The 22,404-nt window shown below is 55.5% G+C and overlaps 1 protein-coding gene across 5 annotated transcripts; it reads left to right on the forward strand.

The window, feature by feature from the left end:
• Positions 1-9,329: 9,329 nt before the first annotated feature.
• On the forward strand, positions 9,330-22,397 carry LTB4R2 (leukotriene B4 receptor 2). Of its 5 annotated transcripts, XR_007768562.1 has the most exons (3): positions 15,586-15,907; positions 17,104-19,195; positions 22,330-22,397. XR_007768562.1 is itself a non-coding variant. In XM_050918468.1 (2 exons), the coding sequence occupies exon 2, from the start codon at positions 17,138-17,140 to the stop codon at positions 18,224-18,226; it is 1,089 nt and encodes a 362-aa protein (XP_050774425.1). In that variant the 5' UTR covers positions 9,330-9,388; positions 17,104-17,137; the 3' UTR covers positions 18,227-19,411. The 5 variants fall into 5 exon arrangements, 4 of the variants coding, with proteins under 4 accessions (XP_050774425.1, XP_050774424.1, XP_050774422.1 ...); XM_050918468.1 differs by lacking the exons at positions 15,586-15,907; positions 22,330-22,397 and adding an exon at positions 9,330-9,388 and having other exon boundaries at positions 17,104-19,411; XM_050918467.1 differs by lacking the exons at positions 15,586-15,907; positions 22,330-22,397 and adding an exon at positions 13,419-13,516 and having other exon boundaries at positions 17,104-19,411.
• Positions 22,398-22,404: the final 7 nt, after the last annotated feature.

Genomic DNA, 22,404 nt, shown 5'->3' on the forward strand with positions numbered 1-22,404 from the left:
TTGGCCAGTGCATCTGAGTTCAGATTGTTGTCCAGAGCGGTCACAATGGTGCACTGTGGGATAGCTAACGAAGGCCAATACCGTCAAATTGCATCCACACTAACCCTAATTCAAACCGACAATGTCGATTTCAGCGCTACTCTCCTCGTCGGGTAGGAGAACAGAAATTGATTTTAAGAGCCTTTTATGTCAACAAAAATGACTTTGTTGTGTGGACGGGTGCAGGGTTAATTCGATTTAACGCTGCTAAATTTGACCTAAACTCGTAGTGTAAACCAGGCCTCAGAGACTGTTTTAAAAGAGACACGTTCCACTTCCACCAGAGTTCTGATTACTTTCCACTTTCATCTCCTGTTCTAAAACACACACAGATCTGAAAAAGAAAACACAACCTATTGTGGCTCCTTTTTGGAGCCCTAATAGGATTTTAATTAAGTAGCGTGTTTTGTTTGCATTGCTTTTACGCCTTCTGCAATATACACTGCACATGTCCTGGGAAAATGGACACTCCCTCCGCAGTGCAACTCTACAACATTCTATTAGCCGCATCAACTTTCACACAAGGTGTAACTGCCTCCCACGTGCCCACAGAGTTCTCATGCACCCCCACCAAAGCGACGATCCGATCACCCAGAGCCACCTCAAGGCTCCCCTTTTCCTTATGTTTTCCTGTGCACACACAAAAAGGGATCCAGAATGTCTCCCCCGTCCCCTGGCCCTTGCTGCCACCCACCACAGCCACCACTTTCGTCTTTATTTAAAAACATATTAAATTTTATAAAGCATCGAGGTACTTTAAGGGTTAAATGCTAAATACCAAAGCCAAACAACACCATCAGCTCAGGATTGAACAAAGACTGTGAATGGCTTGCCAACTACAGAACCAGTTTCTCCTCTCTTGGTTTTCACACCTCAACTGCTAGAACAGGGCCTCATCCTCCCTGATTGAACTGACCTCGTTATCTCTAGCTTGCTTGCTAGCATATATATACCTGCCCCTGGAAATTTCCACCACATGCATCTGAAGAAGTGGGTATTCACCCACGAAAGCTCATGCTCCAAAACGTCTGTTAGTCTATAAGGTGCCACAGGATTCTTTGCTGCTTAAACAACACTAGTTACCTATGTCTGGTAAAAAGTGTCCATCGGGTTTGCAACTTTGAATGAAAGATTCAAATGGCTTTTTAGTGGTATTATTTCAAAACCAAACCAAACCAATTCATCTTAAACCTACAAAACGAGAGTTTTACAAACCAGGAGTGTTGATTTAGGTCCTTAAAACCTGACATATTTACACGCACAGAGAGATACACACATATTCGTTTTCTTAACATTCTTTGCACGGCTATGATTATTTTTTCACCACTGTACCCTGATTACATTCCCATCTTGTGTAACCAGAGACAGTCAATTTCAGTTCCAATAGAAACTCCTTACATTCCTTTAGTGATTTTGATGAACTCGTCCAATAGTCAAATAACATAGCTCAGAGTATCTGGCTGCCTGCAGCAGCCCTTTACAGACCATTTCTTTGGGGAAAAGGGCCCATTTTCCTTCAGAATAGCTGCAAAGGCGTCCGGGGACAAAAACACAGTGGTAGTAGCCACTTTACGTGACCCCCTTGTATATGTAACCCTTCTGCCAGGCTGAGCTGGCAGCAGCAAGGGCCGGGTTCAGTACATAGGGGTTCCCTGTCAACAATACAATGCAAAACTGGCTCGAGCCCCCACCCAGTGACCTGGAAAAATTACACACACTCCCTTGAGTGCCTCAAAGAGGGCATATTTCCCCTCTCACAAGCACAGAGTCTCAGTGTGGCAAAAATCTTTAATAATATGAGGTAATCAACTCAGCATTAAAATGGGAAAACACCACAACTAGGGTTCATAAACACAAACCATGAACTAGAAGACCCACCCCCAAGCAGATTGGGCCATGTTCTTTCCCTTTGGTTCTTGAGTCCAGCAACCCAAAAGTCACCCCTCTCACAGTTTCTGACTCTGGTCAGTACAGCCTCTTCCCCCCGAGTTCAGAAATCCATCTGCAGAGTTTACCTCTGAGCCTGGGTAGAAGGGGGGAGGTATGGGGGCACCATACATGCTCCACTGCTTGGGTCAACGGCCAATTGCCACACCTCTCTGTGTGGTTCTGCAGCAGTCTTCACCACCACTCATCCTGCCAGTCCACACCCCCAACTTAACACAGCTCTCAGCAACTTCAGCTCTTCACTGATTTCAGCTGTTGCTAGGGGAGCCTGCGTATTAGGACACCTAGAACCACTGGCCCAAAGTCAGTGTAATACTTAAACCTAGATATCAGTGATCTCAGCTCTAGAGCATATAATAAGACTCCTAATGAAGTCAAAATTAAGTCTTCTATTACACCATGAAAAGAAGGAAAAGCAAAGAATCAGAACAATGCACAAACCCCTGCATATCCCAACCATCTCAACACACTGGGTTTTGGAACCCATGTCCCTTGCCCAGTGAGTGCTACTTGTTGAGGGCGAGTCCCTCTGTCATAAAATGCCAAGTACAGTTCTACTGTCCTTGATTCACATAACCAGGATAACAACATTTTATTACTCCTGCCCCAATAACAAAGAACTGGGGATCCCACAGCAGCCAAAGTGACCATTTGGGCAAACAGTCCATCATGCTAGGCGGGGTGGGTGTGACCATGCAAACGAGATCAGCTCCTGAAGTCCCTTCCCACAGCTCACCACCAGATGTCAGGGCAGAGGTCATCCTGACTCTGCTTACATATCATTGAACTACCAAGCTTTCACCCAATGGGACTGCACAGAGTTGCACATATAGTTACATTTACATGACTGGATTTTATCATCAAACCCCAAACTTCCTTTTTCTACCACCACAACTGTTACTCTTTAACATCTTCACAGCCACTACCTTTAAACATTTCCACAACTCCCAACCATTTACTTCCCTCCCAATTCCACCCACACGCTGTAGTATTAATTTCTGCAAATAACTGCCTTTTACCCTGGGCTGCCCTTATCTCGGGATTGTTCAAAAAGGCAGTAAAAAACTTTTATCTCCATGGTGTCCCCTGGATCTTTTACTCTAACAATTTCCACAGAATGCAGCAGGCTATCCTCATGCTGTTTCCAAAAAACACAAACATTTCACATGAATATCTATAGGACCCTCCATTAAAACTTTAGAAAAACCAAAAGTGTGAGAGAGGAGGGTGGGGTGGAAAGCAACCTATTAACCCTGTGAAATTATTTTAAAGTACAGGCTAACAGCAGCAAATTAAGCAAACTGAGACAGAAGAGGAGGACAAGAAGAAGAAGAAGAAAAGGATCGAGTTAGATCTGAGCACAGGGTAGGCTCCCTAAGTTTAAACAGTTGGGAACCTTTCCCCCCAGGTTTGTAGCCTGGCTCTGGGAGAAGAGTGGGGGTTGTTACCCACTCCTGCAAACCCTGCCGTTTTTTATTTCAAAACTTTTTTTTCTCCACTCCCCTAGGACCAAGTCCCAGCTCCTGTCTCTTAAGCTGGTCTGTTAACTTTGCTTATGACTCCAAACCCTGTTGTGCCAAATCATCTTTAATCACCCCCAATTCTAATTTACAACCCTCCAGTAGCCTTTGCTGGAGTAGCGCCAGACTTGAAAGATTACTGGCAGCTCTGACAAGTGGACTTAAGTGCCTCCTTTCCCTGGAAGGCATCCTGTCCCCGTGGGCACAGACCTCCTTCCGCTACCCATTTACCAAGGAGGGTGGGCTTCTCAGGAGCCCCCATCCACTGCTCCCATTTCCTTCTTAATCTCATCCCAGGTTGACCCCCTCACCTGAAATGGGCCCTGATTCTTCCGTATCCACTTATCCAAAAAGATTATTCCCCAGCTCACCAGGACCCGCAACTACCATCATGAGAGCCTGCCATAATCCCCGCCAAGCAGCTCTGGGGAAAGGAATTTACTGGGCTGCTACTCACCTGTCCAGCATGATACACCATGATGTTAGAGGGTTTTCCCTTCACCCTTCCCTTTCCCTGGTTCTTGTCACGCACACAGCAAGCAGCAAAAGACCTTTAGTCCCAAGCACAGACACTGCGATGTTTATTGGGGTTAGTTTCCAAGCAAGCATATTCCGAAGCCCTTCCCACCAGCTGGGCTTATCTCTATACGCTGATAGAGTCTGTTCCCCAATGCTCCCTTCCCGGCTACGATGCTGCAGAGCATTTACCCCACATCCCTCTATCCAGCTCAGACGCCGCAGAGCGTTTACCTCGTGTCCCCCTCCCCAGCTCTGACGCCGCAGAGCGTTTACCCCGTGTTCCCATTCCCAGCGAATTCCCAGTGAATATCAAGAAAGGGGAAATTAATCCTACAGCAGACAGAAGCAATTAGAGAACCAGACCAATTAACTATTGAAAAGTGGGGGCCATAAAGATAAAACAATACAGAAATGAGGGTTTCACAACCACTACCACTGGTAAGTGAGTTCTTGCCAGACCGAATGCTGCTAAACTAAGTTCTCTTTAACCATCTTAAGATGTTTCTTTCTCTGGTGGTGATGGGCACTATTAGGACAGGATCATTTTCCTAACAGCCCAATCCCACCATATTTCAGTGTGGCTGGTTTGGGACGGGAGGATGTGACCGTTCCTTTCCCAGCTTATGGCTGCCCCTGCTGCTTAGCCAAAGGCCTTAGCCTAAGGACCAGGCCCCAGACTATCCGAGGGAGAGAAGGCCCGTACACAGGCGGACTGTGGTTTTGATTCTTTGTTTTTATACCCCTGTAACTACCTAAGTGATAAAAATACACCTACGTTCTTAAAGTACAGGCCTTCGCAGGCAGGCCTGGATATTTATATCCCAACAGTGTCTATGGGGAATTCCTATCACACCCGCTTGGAGAGATCAAGCTCCCTCATCCAAAGAAGACCCTATGTTGGATGACCAAGGTGCTCGTGGACAGAGGTCAAGAATGTGGGGGACTGGTGGATCTTAGAATCATCGAACTGGAAGGGACCTCAAGAGGTCATCTAGTCCAGTCCCCTGCACTCAAGACAGGACTCCAGGCTGAGCTGGCCGCGGCCGGCTTCTACATCTGTACTACAAGGCGATACAGCCGGGGGAGATGTCCCCTCCAGGGTCAGTGCCTCTTTCCAGGTGCTGGTGCTGGATGAGTGGCTGTCAGTTCCTCCTCCTCCTTGATATTGGCTGGGGGGGCGCTGTGTGGCAAGGAGCCCTCCCCTGGCAGTTGGCACTGACCCCAATGCACCAGCGTGGTGCTAGGGGGTGTTGTCACAGTCTCTGAGCCCCCTCGTCTCCATGATCTGATCAGGGAACATCTCCGTAGGATTCCAGCCATCTGCAGGGCCCTCTGTCTCTTTGTCCGTCACCTCTCTCTGTCTCTCCCCATCCTGGTGCAGTCTAATCAACCTGGGAACACGAACACACACACACACACACACACGCACACACACACACACACACCCCAAGTATTGATACAGAGGTCTATGAACACTCTTGCAGGCCCATGGTGCGTCGAACATCTCAACAGAAGAATCAACGAAGTTTTCCTGCTTCTAATGTCCAGCTCAGCAGAATGCAGGTGACGTTTATAAAGCGGGTATCTTGGCTTCAAAGATACACCAGCCTGCCTCACGTCTGTCACGCCGTTCCCTGGGACGGTTAACAGCCCTGCAGTGACTCACATCCCACAGCCCTGAAATGCAGCCATCTCTGGGGGTGGGGAGTTCTGGAGAGGGTGGCCACATGCCAGGTGCCCCCTTGTGGGAAGAGGTGTTTCTGCAGGGCCCTCCCTCTCTCGTCTCGTTTCTCACCATCCCTGCCCTCAGGCTGGGTCAGTAGCCTGACCTAATTCCAAGTAGTGTCCCAAATGCAAGCCCCTGTAGGTCATACCCACCTCCAGTGCACTGGGACCCACAGAGATCTTATTCTGCTCAGCAGACACCCAGCCTTCAGGCATACACCTGCAGCCTTTTCTATAGGCACCACCCGATCCCTCTGAGGTGTGATGCTTGTATTCAGGGCTGACTTAGTCCCAGGCTCTCCAGCCCCCCGGGGCAAGCCACCCTGGTACAGGCATGGCAGCTGCTTAATAGAAACGCAGCAGCACAGAATGGGGATCGGTCACCCAGTGCCGAAATGCAGTCACCTCTGGGGTGGCGCATAACAGCTGGTAACATCCGTCATCATGACGACAGAAAAAGAAATTGGGAAAGGAATGTCATGTCCTTCAGAGGTGCATGGGGAAGCTGCATTCACTGTAGAAGAACGGTGCTGGCGGGGCTGGAGTTTGGCATGGAAAATGGGATTGACACGCCAATAAAACCAAGCACCGCGGGTAATCTGAGTAACAATGGAATCAGCATGGACTATGGGGGGAAGCGCTCCCTGCTGAGCCCCACAGCCCCCTATGGCCACAGTGGGGTCAGTACCAGCTCTGAAGGAGCAGACCCTCCCCTGCTGCCTGCAGCACAGTACCCCCCCAATGCAATGCTGGGGCCTTAGGGTCAATGCTGCCATGGAGAGAGAGCACCCCCTCCTGAGCGTGCCATGCATCACAGCACAGCCTCTCCCCAGCTCTGGCAGGGCAGTGGGGACTTGGGGATTAGAGCAGTGGGGGCTGGGAGCCAGGACTCCTGGGAAAACCAGAAGCGCCAGCGCCAGCACCAGAGCACCCATGGAGTTGGCGCATGTGATGGCAGGGAAGTGGGAACTAGTCTGTTAGAGCTGGGGGCTGGGCACTAAGACTCCTGGGTTCCATCCCCAGATCCGAGAGGAGAGTGGGGACTAGTCTTCCCTCCCTGGCCGGCGCTGAGTGTGGATCCTCCGTCCAGAGTGGTGACCGAAGGGCTCCCCCTGATCATCACCTGCACGGCCCCCAGCAGTGCTGGCGAGCGGAGGTTTCACTTCTACAAGGAAGGAGCTGAGCTCGTCCCCGGGGATGTGGGGTCTGAGGTCAGCACAACAGAGACCAGGACCGGCTCTGTGATGCTCAGCATCCTGCAAGCTGGTCCCAGCAGCACCGGGGAATTCACCTGTGCATACGAAGAGAACACGAGCGGGAGGTGGATTCTGTCCCTAAGAAGTTTGGCTGTGAATGTTACCGTGACAGGTGAAGTTGCCCCAGACTCACCAGTCTAAGATATTCTTAATGCTTCCTGCATACACACACACACACACACACACACACACACACACACACACACACACACACACACACACACACACACACACACACACACACAGAGCAGGGCTCATCTCTTCCAGCAGGGGCCAGCACACACACACACATAGACAGCAGCTCTCACCCCTCCAGCAGTGGGCAGCAATCTCTCCCTCTGTCTCTCTCACCCTCTTAAAAACACAAACACACTCTGAGCAGGGGTCATCCCTTCCAGCAGGGGGCAGTAGCTGGACACACACACACGCACACACACACACACACACACACACACACACACACACAGCATAGCTCATTCTCTGCAGCAGGGGCACAGCAGGAATACACACACACATGCACACACACACACACATTGTGCACATCCCCTACAGGAGGGGGCAGCACTGATGTGCGCGCGCGCGCACACACACACACATACACATTGTGCTGCTCTCATCCCCTCCAGCAGGGGGGCAGCAGGGACAGACACACACAGAGACATTGTGCACATCCCCCACAGGAGGGGGCAGCAGTGATGCGGACACACACACACACACACACACACACACACAGAGCAGGGCTCATCTCTTCCAGCAGGGGCCAGCACACACACACGCATAGACAGCAGCTCTCACCCCTCCAGCAGTGGGCAGCAATCTCTCCCTCTGTCTCTCTCACCCTCTTAAAAACACACACACACTCTGAGCAGGGGTCATCCCTTCCAGCAGGGGGCAGTAGCTGGACACACACACACGCACACGCGCGCACACACACACACAGCATAGCTCATTCTCTGCAGCAGGGGCACAGCAGGAATACACACACATACATGCACACACACACACACACATTGTGCGCATCCCCTACAGGAGGGGGCAGCACTGATGTGCGCGCACACACACACACACACACACACATTGTGCTGCTCTCATCCCCTCCAGCAGGGGGGCAGCAGGGACAGACACACACAGAGACATTGTGCACATCCCCCACAGGAGGGGGCAGCAGTGATGCGCACACACACACACACACACACACACACACACATTGTGCTGGTCTCATTCCCTCCAGCAGGGGGCAGCAGGGACACACACGCCTGCCAGTGTAATATTTCTTAGCCATTTCCTCCTTTTTGCAGGCCACAGCCATTACTGGGTCCGGGACCTCGCTGTGGGTGGGTCCTTCTTCACCATTAATGGCCTCATCTTCCTCATCTCCCACCTCTGCAGGGTCTCCCTGATTACAGGTAACACGCCTCTACCCCGCTATAACACCAATTCGGCTCCGGGGTGCCGGGGCTGGGCACTCCGGCGGAGCAAAGCAAGTTTGATAGAACGCGGTTTCATCTATAATGCAGTAAGATTTTTTGGCTCCCGAGGACGGCCTTATTGCGGGGTAGAGGTGTCTCTCGTATTGCCCCACCTCTTCCCTCCCCCTTTACCGGGTGTGCTGCTTCCTTGCTCCTCTCCCTTACCCCCCAGCCTCCTGCATGCCACGAAACAGCTGATGACAGCAGTTGGGAGGCGCGGGAAGGGAGGGGGAGGCGCCGATCTGTGAGGCCTGCTGGCGGGGGGGAGGCGCTTAGGGAGTTGAGGGGGAGCTGTAAGGGGGCTGGCAGTGGGTGCTCAGCACCCACCATTTTTTCCCCATGGGTGCTCCAGCCCCAGAGCACCAATGGAGTCGGCACCTATGCTGGCAGGGGAGTGGGGACCAGTGAGTTAGAGCTAGGGGGCTGGGCACCAGGACTCCTGGGTTCCATTCCCAGATCTGGGAGGGAAGTGGGGATTAGTGGGTTAGAGCAGGGGAGGGCGGAAGTCAGGACTCCTGGCTTCTAGTCCCCTCACTGGATAGGTCACTGGCCATGGCTATGCCTCAGTTTCCCCTCTGCAGGCTTTTGGTGTTGTCATTTCACGTGGGCAAAAGTCTCGGCCACCCTCCCATAATGGCAGAGTCCGGGGAAGGGTAAACACTGTTCTGATTATCCTGCAAACCCTTGTTCGGCACGACTAGCTCATCATTCTAGTGGTATCAGCACCATCTTGCTGCCAGTGCACTGATGTTATCTATGGCTTCCTCTCTGCTTGTTGGCGTAGCCGTTTCCCCCAACTTATTTTCTGTCATCGCTGATGAAACTTCCCCCCCCGTGGTGCCCATGCTGTGACCCAAAGACCTCGTGATGCCAGCTGACAGAGGGATCCCCTGGGTTCACCAAAGAACCTCAGGTAAGTTATCTAGTGAAAGCCCGTACCGCACTGGTCATTGTAACCATTGCAACACATGTGTGTGGAAAACATGGAGAGAGTTATGTAACTATGCTGAAAATGATGTTCTCTGGGTCACTCAAAAGTAATCCACATGTTCAGCGACCTGCACATCCCTCGGCCCATGCCACTTCCAGCAGCTCCCATTGGCCCGGAGCAGCGATCTGCTGCCAGAGGGAGCCGCGATCGCCGGACCTGCAGGCAAACAAACCGGCCCGGCCCGCCAGGGGCTTTCTTTACACAAGCAGAGACCCCTGTTTGAGAAACCCTGATCTATCCCAACAGGGGGCTGTGTTATGCTATGTTGCTAGTAAAGCCAAAAGCCATTACTGGCTAGTGTGTGCCATTGTTGCTGTTTTAATAATTTTGTGCATGTTGTATTGCTGCTTATGTAAAAAACCAGTGATGACCCTGGCCACCGGATCGGAGGGAGGGTGGAAACCTAAATGGTGACCCCTCCCAACAAAATGTTGCTTCAGCGTCAAGGGGGGGACCGTCATACCCAGGGCCCCTCCCCGTAGGCAGGGCCGCCCAGAGGATTCAGGGGGTCTTTGGCAGCAGGGGTCCTTCCGCTCCGGGTCTTCGGGGCTCTTCGGCAGCGGAACTGCTGCCGAAGACCCAGAGCGGAAGGAGCCCTCGCCGCTGAATTGTCGCCAAGACCTGGAGCGGAAGGAGCCCTCGCCGCTGAATTGTCGCCGAGGACCCGGAGCGGAAGGAGCCCTCGCTGCTGAATTGTCGTCGAAGACCTGGAGCGGAAGGAGCCCTCACCGCTGAATTGTCGCCAAAGACCCGGAGCAGAAGGAGCCCTCGCTGCTGAATTGTCGCCGAAGACCTGGAGCAGAAGGAGCCCTCGCTGCTGAATTGTCACCGAAGACCCGGAGCAGAAGGAGCCCTCGCCACTGAATTGTCGCTGAAGACCCGGAGCGGAAGGAGCCCTCGCTGCTGAATTGTCACCGAAGACCCGGAGCGGAAGGAGCCCTCGCCGCTGAATTGTCACCGAAGACCCGGAGCGGAAGGAGCCCTCGCCGCTGAATTGTCACCGAAGACCCGGAGCGGAAGGAGCCCTCGCTGCTGAATTGTCGCCGAAGACCCGGAGCGGAAGGAGCCCTCGCTGCTGAATTGTCACTGAAGACCCGGAGTGGAAGGAGCCCTCGCACTGAATTGTCGCTGAAGACCCGGAGCGGAAGGAGCCCTCGCTGCTGAATTGTCACCGAAGACCCGGAGCGGAAGGAGCCCTCGCACTGAATTGTCGCTGAAGACCCGGAGCGGAAGGAGCCCTCGCCGCTGAATTGTCACCGAAGACCCGGAGCGGAAGGAGCCCTCGCCACTGAATTGTCGCCGAAGACCCGGAGCGGAAGGAGCCCTCGCTGCTGAATTGTCACCGAAGACCCGGAGCGGAAGGAGCCCTCGCCACTGAATTGTCGTCGAAGACCTGGAGCGGAAGGAGCCCTCGCCGCTGAATTGTCACCGAAGACCTGGAGCGGAAGGAGCCCTTGCCGCTGAATTGTCGTTGAAGACCTGGAGCAGAAGAAACTCTGGGTCTTTGGCAGCGGGTCCTTCACTAGGTCCTTCACTAGTATTCGGTGGCACTGAAGGACCTGCCACCGAAGACCTGCCAAAAACTCTCATGGGGGCCCCTGAAAACTCTCATGGGGGCCTGGGGCAAATTGCCCTACTTGCCCCCCCCTTGGGTGGCCTTGCCTGTAGGGAGTCCCTCGGGAAGGTAAATCAGCACCATATATTGCTAACGCAACGGCAAGCAAAGGGTTAAAGGGGCGTAAGAGGAGAGTTTGTAGGTCCGAGAGGCCGAAGGGGGAGGAACCGAAAAGCAAAGAAGGGGTAAACTCAACCCTGCAGCAGGCGAATGCAGCCCAAAAATAAAACGCTGGCCGCTGCCCAAGGTCACTGCCCACAGCCAAGAAAAATGAGGGCCTCATATAAACAAAAAAAAGTTCGCAGCTAAACAGACCCAAAGCTATAAATAGCCCAAACCAGTAAAGGCCCAAACCAAAAAAACCCCGTCTCCGAAGCTGGAATGTTCTGGAAAACCAGGGAGGCCGCAACAAGCCGTAAACAAAGCACCGGAACAGAGGGCCCCAAACAAAAACACCCCCCGAAACGCCCCAAACTTAAAACTCTCCTGAAAGCTAAAGCCTCTTGGCGAACCCGGCAGAATTCCAAAGGCCCTGGGCCCAGGACAGCACCCCCGTCCGCCTTCCCCTTCTTTTCTCCTAACCTGGCCAAGCCTGGGGAGTGTGTCTAGAAGGGCAAAGCGGGTTAGGGCCTGGGGCATTAACGCTGGCTCTCCTCCCCCAGTAACGCACGAACAGCCCCAGCGCCCTCTGCCGGCATTTTCTCGTTTTATCAATAACGCTGAACATGTACAGCCCTGGCATGCGTGGCCCATCATCTCCTCCCCAAAACAAGCCTGCAGCGCCAGCCTAAGCAACTAACCTTCCAGGCAGATTAGGAACAAAAATTCTCACACTGGCTTCTCCTGCAGCTCCAGGAGGGGAGTAGGGACCAGTGGTTAGAGCAGAGGGCTGGGAGCCAGGACTCCTGGGGTCCAATCTGATTCTGAGGCATCCCACACTTCAGTGCAGGGCCTGACCTTGGTAATCTCGCAAGGCCCCTCCCAGCCCTACATTTCTATTCATCTGTAAACCTGGGGCAGGGCTGTCCTCAGCCTACCCAAGCAAACCAGGGTGAGGAAGGTCAGTGAACCTACGGGAAGTGATGGAGCTGAGCCAGTGCTGGCCCCAGGGCAGCACTAGGGGGCGCTGTGCTGCTGGGAGTTGGGTGGGAGGCTCAGGAGGGGGCGCTTTCCCCTCACAATCAGCATCGGCCCCAGGGGATGCATGATGCAGGGAGCAGGTGGGTGACTCAGCACCCTGGGGCCTGTTTTCCAGCCTTCCTGCTGCAATCACATAACTCAACAGGAAGCCAGGACTCCTGGGTTCTCTCCCCAGCTCTGAGAGGGGAGGAAAAGGGGTCTAGTGAGTTAGAGCTGAGGTCTGGGGCTGGGAGCCAGGACGCCTGGGTTCTACTGCTGGTTCGGGGGGGGAGTACGGTCTCCTAGTTAGAGCGGGGGGGGCTGGGAGCCAGGACACCTGGGTTCTACTGCCAGTTCGGGGGAGATAGGGTCTAGCGGTTAGAGCGGGGGGGGCTGGGAGCCAGGACATCTGGGTTCTATTGCCGGTTCGGGGGGGAGGAGTGGGGTCTAGTAGTTAGAGCAGGGGTGGCTGGGAGCCAGGACACCAGGGTTCTACTGCCAGTTCTGTGGGGGGGGGGAGTAAGATCTAGTGGTTAGAGCAAGGGGGGCTGGGAGCCAGGACACCTGGGTTCTACTGCTGGTTCTGGGGGAAGGGAGTGAAGTCTAGTGGTTATAGCAGGGGAGGCTGGGAGCCAGGACACCTGGGTTCTACTGCCAGTTCGGGGGGAGTAGGGTCTAGTGGTTAGAGCAGGGAGCGAGCTGGGAGCCAGGACACCTGGGTTCTACTGCTGGTTCTGGGGTAGGGGTCTAGTGGTTAGAGCAAGGGGGGCTGGGAGCCAGGACGCCTGGGTTCTCTCTCCAGCTCTGAGAGGGGAGGAAAAGGGGAGTAGTGAGTTAAAGCTGGGGTCTGGGGCCAGGAGCCAGGACGCCTGGGTTCTCTCCCCAGCTCAGGGCGTGGTGCAGATTTTAAGGATTAGGTCAGGCCAGCAGGAATCCAGGGTTTCCTTCTGTCTCCAGTCTCAGCACGCCTGGCAGGGGAGTTGACAAGGGAACAGACATTCCCTGAAGCACCCAACCCGGGCTGAGGACTGAGGCGTGCCTGGCTGGAATAGCCAGGTGTGGAGTCTCGTTCTGGAACATCCGTGGGCCCTACAGTCTACGGGCAGGCCAGGGACTCTCCCGCCGGCCCCGCTGGAGTGTGTCAGCCGGGCTCCTCGGTCCCCAGAGAAGGAGTCTCAGCTTAATAGTTACAGACGCAAATGTTACCCGGTGGCCTTATTACAAGGGGCCTCCCTTCTCTCTTCATCTCTGTGCAACAAGATCAGGGGTTGCTGAGGGCTCCAAACAGCAGCAGGAAACTCCCCTGGCGAATGTAGGTGAGTCCTGCTCATTGGTACTCACAGTAATATCGGGAGGAGGGCTGGGTGGGGGTGCTAGGAAGACAATCCCTTATCTTTGAAATACCATGTTGGCAGAGAGACCTGACATCTCTGAGAAACCTCTTTAATAGGATCATTTTCCATGAGCTGGGGAGGGGAGCCCAGGGCTGGGCTAGCAGGGGGGCTGTGGGTCAGGAGTGAGGGGCACCGGCAGGGCTGGGAGGGGCAGGGCTGGGCTGGCTGGGGGCTGTGGGTCAGGAGTGAGGGGCACCAGCAGGATGGCGAGGGCAGGGCTGGACTGGCAGGGGGCTGCGGGTCAGGAGTGAGGGGCACTGGCAGGATGGGGAGCCCAGGGCTGGGCTAGCAGAGGGCTGCGGGTCAGGAGTGAGGGGCACCAGCAAGATGGTGAGGGCAGGGCTGGGCTAGGAGGGGCTGCGGGTCGGGAGTGAGGGGCACCGGCAGGATGGCGGGGGCAGGGTGGGCTAGGAGGGGCTGCGGGTCAGGAGTGAGGGGCACTGGCAGGATGGGAGGAGCACAGGGCTGGGCTAGCAGGGGCTGTGGGTCGGGAGTGCGGGGAACTGGCAGGATGGTGGGGGCAGGGCTGGGCTAGTGGGGACTGTGGGTCGGGAGTGAGGGGCACCGGCAGGATGGTGGGGGCAGGGCTGGGCTAGGAGGGGCTGCGGGTCAGGAATGAGGGGCACCGGCAGGATGGCGGGGGCAGGGTGGGCTAGGAGGGGCTGCGGGTCAGGAGTGAGGGGCACTGGCAGGATGGGAGGAGCACAGGGCTGGGCTAGCAGGGGCTGTGGGTCGGGAGTGCGGGGAACTGGCAGGATGGTGGGGGCAGGGCTGGGCTAGTGGGGACTGTGGGTCGGGAGTGAGGGGCACTGGCAGGATGGTGGGGGCAGGGCTGGGCTAGCGGGGGCTGTGGGTCGGGAGTGAGGGGCATCGGCAGGATGGTGGGGGCAGGGCTGGGCTAGCGGGGGCTGTGGGTCGGGAGTGAGGGGCACTGGCAGGATAAGGGGGCAGGGCTGGGCTAGCGGGGGCTGTGGGTTGGGAGTGAGGGGCATCGGCAGGATGGTGGGGGCAGGGCTGGGCTAGCGGGGGCTGTTGGTCGGGAGTGAGGGGCACTGGCAGGATGGTGGGGGCAGGGCTGGGCTAGCGGGGGCTGTTGGTCAGGAGTGAGGGGCACTGGCAGGATGGCAGGGGCAGGGCTGGGCTAGCAGGGGCTGTGGGTTGGGAGTGAGGGGCACTGGCAGGATGGCAGGGGCAGGGTTGGGCTAGCGGGGGCTGTTGGTCGGGAGTGAGGGGCACTGGCAGGATGGTGGGGGCAGGGCTGGGCTAGTGGGGGCTTTTGGTCGGGACTGAGGGGCCCTGGCAGGATAAGGAGGCAGGGCTGGGCTAGCAGGGGCTGTGGGTCGGGAGTGAGGGGCACCGGCAGGATGGCAGGGGCAGGACTGGGCTAGCGGGGGCTGCAGGTCGGGAGTGAGGAGCATCGGCAGGATGGTGGGGGCAGGGCTGGGCTAGCGGGGGCTGTTGGTCGGGAGTGAGGGGCACTGGCAGGATGGTGGGGGCAGGGCTGGGTTAGTGGGGGCTGTGGGTCGGGAGTGAGGGGCACCGGCAGGATAAGGGGGCAGGGCTGGGCTAGCTGGGGCTGTGGGTCGGGAGTGAGGGGCATCGGCAGGATGGTGGGGGCAGGGCTGGGCTAGCGGGGGCTGTGGGTTGGGACTGAGGGGCCCTGGCAGGATAAGGGGGCAGGGCTGGGCTAGCGGGGGCTGTTGGTCGGGAGTGAGGGGCATCGGCAGGATGGTGGGGGCAGGGCTGGGCTAGTGGGGGCTGTGGGTCGGGAGTGAGGGGCATCGGCAGGATGGTGGATGGTGGGGACAGGGCTGGGCTAGCGGGGGCTGTGGGTCGGGACTGAGGGGCCCTGGCAGGATAAGGGGCAGGGCTGGGCTAGTGGGGGCTGTGGGTCGGGACTGAGGGGCAGAGGCGTGTGTAAGCTCTCAGAGTCCAGTTTTTATCTCGCAGAGGGCTCCGGGGACCTTATCAGCCCCCAGCACCCATCCTGCACTGTCATCTTTTCCCTGAGGGTGTCGGGAGCGGGGCAGGGACAAGAGGAATGACAGAGTCTCCAGAAACCACTTCTTCCAGCCCTGGGCGCTTTGAGGTGTGTCGCCACCCAATCCTTCCCTCCCTGGGAGCCTACGGGATCGGCTGGGGGGATCCTGCCAACCCGCCTGGCTGCTCCTCGGCCCAGCCCCGTGCTCTGGGGCCCCATTACTCAGCGGCTCCAGTCCAGACGTGCCGAGCTTCCAGCCAGCCCCCGCCCGGCCATGGAGGGACTGGGCTAGGAGAGGACAGGACACGCCCGCCTGGATTGGAGGCCACCCAGTGGGTTACGTTGGGTTGGGAGTGAGGGGCACCGGCAGAGCTGGGCTGGCAGGGGGCTGCGGGTCAGGAGTGAGGGGCACTGGCAGAGTTGCGGGGGAGCCCAGGGCTGGGATAGAAGGGGGCTGCTTGGCAGGATTGAGGGGCATTGGCAGATCTGTGGGGCTTTCGTTCTTTCTTTCTTTCTTTCTGGAAAATGCACTTTCTGTTTCTAATCTAACTTCCCGTACAAACTGCCTGTGTACTTCCATCTATCCCTCAGTCTATCCCAATGGTTCCCAAGCTGGGGTTCAGGAACCCCTGGGGGGTTGTGAAATGTTACAGGGGATTCTCGGGAAAAAATTCCCTAATGGCGGCCAGAGCTGTCCCTAGGGACCCCAGGCAGCACGGAGCCAGCAGCCCGGAGCCCCTGGACTTGCAGGAGCTAAGCAGATCAAAGCAAGCAGATCTATCACACTGAGGAGATTCAAACTTCAAGACTCCTTAGAAGAAACCGGAAGGGAGGTGGATATTTTTTGCTGTTTTAAAAATTAAATAGGCAGCTAGTGTTTTAAAAATTATGATGAAGACCAAGTTTAAGGTTTGTTTTAACATGCATTGGTTGCCTGGACTGCTCAAGACCTGGATGCTTGTGTAGGAGGAACTCTTTGAGTTGGCTTCTTAAATCCCTTCCTGCTGTTTCACATCTGACACTCCCTGATGAAATGTAGGAGCCTTGTCTTAGAACAGGTTTATTCAAAGTGATACAAGCTACGAAAGTGAGATCTCGGAAGAGTGTTTCCATTTTCATAATGTCATAGAAATGCTGTCATGATAAATAATAATGAATAATAAATAGTGTGTAATAAGCATGTCATAAAAACAAATGTTCTATTTCCAAGCTCACTGCTTTTATAACTTATACTCAGGTAAAGGAGAAAATCCCTGGGATTATTCATTTTCAGGAGGGGGTTCGTGAGACTCGACATGTTAGTGAAAGAGGTTCACAGGTTGTTAAAGTTTGAGAACCACTGATCTATCCCAATAAACACTTGTCTCTCTTTCTTCCCATCCATCCATCCCCATACACACTCTCTCTCTCTCTCTCCTCATACATCCCTTCTATCTAATCTATCTATCTACCTACCTATCTATCACTAGATGTCACCCCCTCTGTTATATCTCAGCCCTTCTAACCTCATCTTCTCCCTCCCCCACAGGGAAATCTGTCCCAGCCCCGCGCTCGATGCAACCATGAACAGCTGCCTGCACACCTCCAGCAACGTCACCCTCCTGACGTCCTCGGTCTCCAGTGTGACCGGAATCGTTTTCCTCCTCCTGGCCGCTCTGATCGGGCTGCCAGGCAACCTCTTCGTGGTGTGGAGCATCCTGTGGAAGATGAAGCCCAGCTGCCGTTCGGTCACCTGCCTGCTGGTCCTCAACCTGGCCATGGCTGATGGGGCTGTCCTCCTGCTCACACCCTTCTTCATCCTCTTCCTCACTTTCAAGACCTGGTTCTTTGGCCTCGCCGTCTGCAAAGGCGTCTACTACCTCTGTTGCGTCAACATGTATGCCAGCATCTTCATCATCATGCTCATGAGCGTGGACCGGTGCTTGGCTGTCAGCCGGCCCTACCTCTCCCAAGCCATCCGCAAGAAGCGCCTGGTGGTCAAGATCTTGGCCGCCATCTGGGCAGTGGCCATCTTGTTGGCCGTCCCGGCCTTCGTGTATCGCCAGCTGCTGTCGGACCCGTCCGGGCGGTGGCAGATCTGCGAGCCGTGCCATGCCACGCCGCGCCTGGCTATCTTCCACTTCACCATGGAGACGGTGGTGGCCTTTGTGGTGCCCTTTGCAGTCATTGTGGGCTGCTACTCCGCCATCTTGGTGCGGCTGCGGGGGCGGCGGTGGCACCGCCGGGGAGCACGGACGGGGAAGCTCATCGCCGCTGTGGTGCTTTGCTTCGCCGCCCTCTGGGTGCCCTACCATGTGGTCAACGTGCTGCAGGTGGCCTCCAACATGGCCTCGGGGAGGGCGGCGGAGAGCCTGGGCCACGCGTGGAAGGCTGGCCGGGCGGGGGCCACCGCCCTGGCCTTCCTCAGCAGCAGCATTAACCCCGTCCTCTACGTCTTCGCCGCCGGGGATCTGATCAAGACCTCAGGGGCCAAGTTCATTGCCCAGTTCTTCGAGGGGGCCTCCGGGGAGGTGCACAAGAAGTCGCCCTCCCAGAGGGACCTAGACAAGGACACAGTGGCAGGGGAGGGCATGGAGCTAAGGCAGCTTCAGGCAGGTGGGGAGGGGGCCAAGCAGGACGGGGCCATGAGCCAGTTGACACCCCCTGGATAGGATCCATACCAAGCTGCATCCCCTTAGCCCTCACTGATGCAGTATGACTTGTTCACTGCCCTGGTGGGTGCTTTCCCTTTAATGGTGGAGTTTCTCTCTGCCAGACATGGTTTCTCATGGATACTTGCTCCTTAAGAGCAGTGTTTTACTGTCAGACTCACACTCATGGACACTTTCCCTTTAAGAGCAGGGCCTCATGGACACCTCCCCTTTAATTTGCTCTTAAAGGAGAGTTTCTCACGGCCAAACATTTCTCACTGCCAGATTCTGGGCCTTGTGGATTCTTCCTCTTTAAGAGCAGAGTTTCTCACTGCCAGACTTTGGTCCTCCTGGACACTACCCCTTTAATTTGGTCTTAAAGAGGAATTTTTCTTTGCCAAACATTTCTCTCTGCCCGATTCTGGTCCTCATAGGTGCTTCCCCTTTAATTTGCTCTTAAAGGGGAATTTCTTACCGCCAAACACTGCTGCCTTACCTCCTTGTGCCCCTCCTGTGTCATGGGACACGCCCATCACAGCTGCAGTTTATCCCTGCCAGACTCCAGCCAGCATGGAGACTTGCCCTTTAAGGGTGGAATTTCTCACTGCCAGACTTTGAGCCTCAGGGAAACGTCCCCTTTAAGGATCCTTTTTCTCTCTGCCAGAGTCCAGATTTCAGGGTCACTTCCCCTCCAAAGGGCATTTAAAGGGGAATGTCTTCCTGCTGAACTCCCATTCCCAGGCTGTATTAATGGGAGCAAAGTGCTGCCCCCTTGTGGTGAAATTTGGGCATTTCGATTCCAGGGCCTAGGCTAGAAAGACAGGAAGTGCCCTGCTCCCAGGGCCCAGGCCGCCGGCCCTTGCCCCATGCGGTTACCAGCTGTAGGTGCCATGAATACAGAGCAGCACCAGTTCTGCCCAATAACCGCCTCATCCTAGCGGCAGTGCAGAAGACAGGCCAGGCCAGCTCCTCTCCTGATGTAATACAAAGGTTGTTATTTGGGTAGCACTACCCAGACAACATTTCTGGGGTCTCTCACCGGCTCTGGGAGGGCAGTGGGGTCTAGTGGTTATAGCAGCGGGGGCTGGGAGCCAGGATTCCTGGGTTCTAGCCCCAGCTCGGGGAGGGGAGTGGGTTAGACCACTGGGGGCTGGGCATCAGGACTCCTGGGTTCCATCCCTGGCTCTGCCCCTGATCTGCCATGAGTCCTTAGCGGGGTATTTCCTGCAAGGATAAGGATGTGTTAGTACCGTTGTATACGGCGTTGGTGAGACCCCATCTGGAATACTGTGTGCAGTTCTGGTGTCCCATGTTCAAGAAGGATGAATTCAAACTGGAACAGGTTCAGATACGGGCTACGAGGATGATCCGAGGAATGGAAAAACTGCCTTATGAAAGGAGACTCAAAGAGCTTGGCTTGTTTAGCCTGGCCAAAAGAAGGCTGAGGGGGGATATGCTCGCCCTATATAAATATATCAAGGGGGTTAACGTTAGGGAGGGAGAGGAATTATTTAAGTTTAGTACTAATGTAGGCACGAGGACGAATGGGTATAAACTGGATATTAGGAAGTTTAGACTTGAAATTAGACGAAGGTTTCTGACCATTAGGGGAGTGAAGTTCTGGAATAGCCTTCCGAGGGAAGTAGTGGGGGCAAAAGACTTTCCCGGCTTTAAGACAAAGCTTGATAAGTATATGGAGGGGATGTTATGATAGGATCGTTAATTTGGGCAATTGATCTTGAATTACCACCACACAGGTCTGCTCAATGGTCTGCGGGGAGATGTTGGATGCGATGGGTACTGAGTTGCTGCGGAGAATTCCTTCTTGGGTGCTAGCTGGTGACTCTTGCCCACATGCTCTGGGTTTAGCTGATCGCCATATTTGGGGTCGGGAAGGAATTTTCCTCCAGGGCGGATTGGCAGGTGCCCTGGAGGTTTTTCGCCTTCCCCTGCAGCGTGGGGCACGGGTCGCTTGCTGGTGGTTTCCCTGCAGCTTGAGGTCTTCAAACCATTTTTGAGGATTTCAATAACTCGGTCCTGGGATAGGGGTTGTTATAAAATTGGATGGGTGGGGTTCTGTGGCCTGCCTTGTGCAGGAGGTCAGACTAGATGATCAGATTGGTCCCTTCTGACCTATGAGTCTATGAGTCTATGAGTCTAAGAAACATCTTCGCTCTGTGCCTCAGTTTCTCCTCCCATCCCTTGTCTATTTAATTTGTAAATAAGGCAGAGGTTGGCTGTCGTTCTGAGTCTGAGCAACACTCGACACAAAGGAGGGCCCCCGATCTCGGCCAGGGTCTGTGCAGCACCTGACATAACAGGGAGGCCTGATCTGACTCAGGTTTCTGCTGATAGGACTAAAAACACCATCCTTTTGATACCATCTTGTCTCTGAACCGCAAGGCAACAAGATCTTTGCTCAGAAACACCCGCACAAGGCGATGGGGTGAGGGTTACATACCATCAGACTCATTCTTTGATCAGTAGATCTGCAGATAAATCAATCGTTGGTTTGTTAACCGCCCATGACTTTGCTACATGGAACTAGTTGCAATAAACCACTTCACAGGTGTGGAGAATTCATCTGGCACCAAGAGTTCCTGTTCAACTTCAGGAAGTCGTGAAAAGCTTTCAAACGTTTATTAGTTGGGTTGGGTCAGTGAAAGGGGGATTCGGTCCTTGCCTCTGGGAGAGGAGCAGGGGTCTAGTGGGTTGGAGAGGGCTGGAAGCCAGGGCTCCTGGGTTCTATTGTGGCTCAGGGAGTGAGGTCTAGTGGTTAGAGCTTGGGGGGACTGGGAACCAGGACTCCTGGGTTCTGTCCTGGCTCGGTTGGGGGTGGGGCAGGCTGGGAGTCAGGACTCTGGGGTCCAATCTGCTTTTGAGGCATCGCAAATGGCTGGATTCGGTGACCTCTCAAGGTCCCTCCCTGCCCCACATTTCTGCGCTTTTGGAAATGTGCAGGGTTGGGCTTTCCTCAGCCCACACCAGCACACAGGGTGAAGTAGGTCACGGAGTGCTATGGGAAGTGACAGAGCTGATGCAGCTGAAGAAGTGGGTTTTTTACCCACAAAAGCTTATGCCCCCAAAAAATCTATTAGTCTTCAAAGTGCCACCGGATGTCTCGTTGAGCTGATTTAGAGCTGGCAGTCGGTGTTAACCCCAGTGCGTTGCTAGGGGGCGCTGTGCTGCAGGGAGTGGGGGCGCAGTAGGGGGCGCTCTCCTCTGGCAGTCAGTGCTGACCCCTGTGCGGCACTAGGGGGCGCTGTGCTGTGGGGAGTGGGGGCTCAGTAGGGGGCGCTCTCCCCTGGCAGTCAGTGCTGACCCCTGTGTGGCACTAGGGGGCGCTGTGCTGCAGGGAGTGGGGGCACAGTAGGGGGCGCTCTCCCCTGGCAGTCAGTGCTGACCCCTGTGCGGCACTAGGGGGCGCTGTGCTGCAGGGAGTGGGGGCGCAGTAGGGGGCGCTCTCCCCTGGCAGTCAGTGCTGACCCCTGTGCGGTACTAGGGGGCGCTGTGCTGCAGGGAGTGGGGGCTCAGTAGGGGGCGCTCTCCCCTGGCAGTCAGTTCTGACCCCTGTGCAGCACTAGGGGGCGCTGTGCTGCAGGGAGTGGGGGCGCAGTAGGGGGCGCTCTCCCCTGGCAGTCAGTGCTGACCCCTGTGCGGCACTAGGGGGCGCTGTGCTGCAGGGAGTGGGGGTGCAGTAGGGGGCGCTCTCCCCTGGCAGTCAGTGCTGACCCCTGTGCGGCACTAGGGGGTGCTGTAGTGCAGGGAGGGGGCTGTCCCCCCATAGTCGTTGCAGGGTGTGTGACTCAACACAGGGCATGGTCATCATGTGGGGATCTGTTCTCCAGCATCAGGGCTGGGGTCATTTCACTCCCCGATCCAGTCCAGGGCCGGGGAGGAGGACAGAGGTTTCCAGCTTCCCTTTCGCCTCCCTCCCAATGGGCTCCACTCTGGGGAAGTGGGGAGGGGAAGCAGAGCCGGACACCTGGGTCCCAAGAAGCCTGGTCCCTTCTCCCCTCCACCCAGGGTGACCCACGTCCTGCTAATGGGGGGCTTTGTCTTCTACAACTGTCCCCTCTCCACCCTGAAAACAAAGTGTCCCCGTTTTCCCCACTTGTTTTTAGGTCGCCTCCCCCGAGCCACCCAGGTCTTAGTGGGGCGGATCTGCCTGTGGGTTACCCAACACTGCTGACGCTTCC

Source organism: Gopherus flavomarginatus, chromosome 11 (assembly GCF_025201925.1).
Source record: "Gopherus flavomarginatus isolate rGopFla2 chromosome 11, rGopFla2.mat.asm, whole genome shotgun sequence".
In the NCBI taxonomy this organism is placed as follows: domain Eukaryota; kingdom Metazoa; phylum Chordata; order Testudines; family Testudinidae; genus Gopherus; species Gopherus flavomarginatus.

Bases quoted from the DNA above. Each gene is read 5' to 3' on its own strand.
- LTB4R2 (XM_050918465.1), top strand. From the start codon at position 15,636: ATGACAGAGTCTCCAGAAACCACTTCTTCCAGCCCTGGGCGCTTTGAG. The intron at 15,908-17,103 runs GTGGGTTACGTT...CCTCCCCCACAG, and splicing joins CCTGGATTGGAGGCCACCCA to GGAAATCTGTCCCAGCCCCG.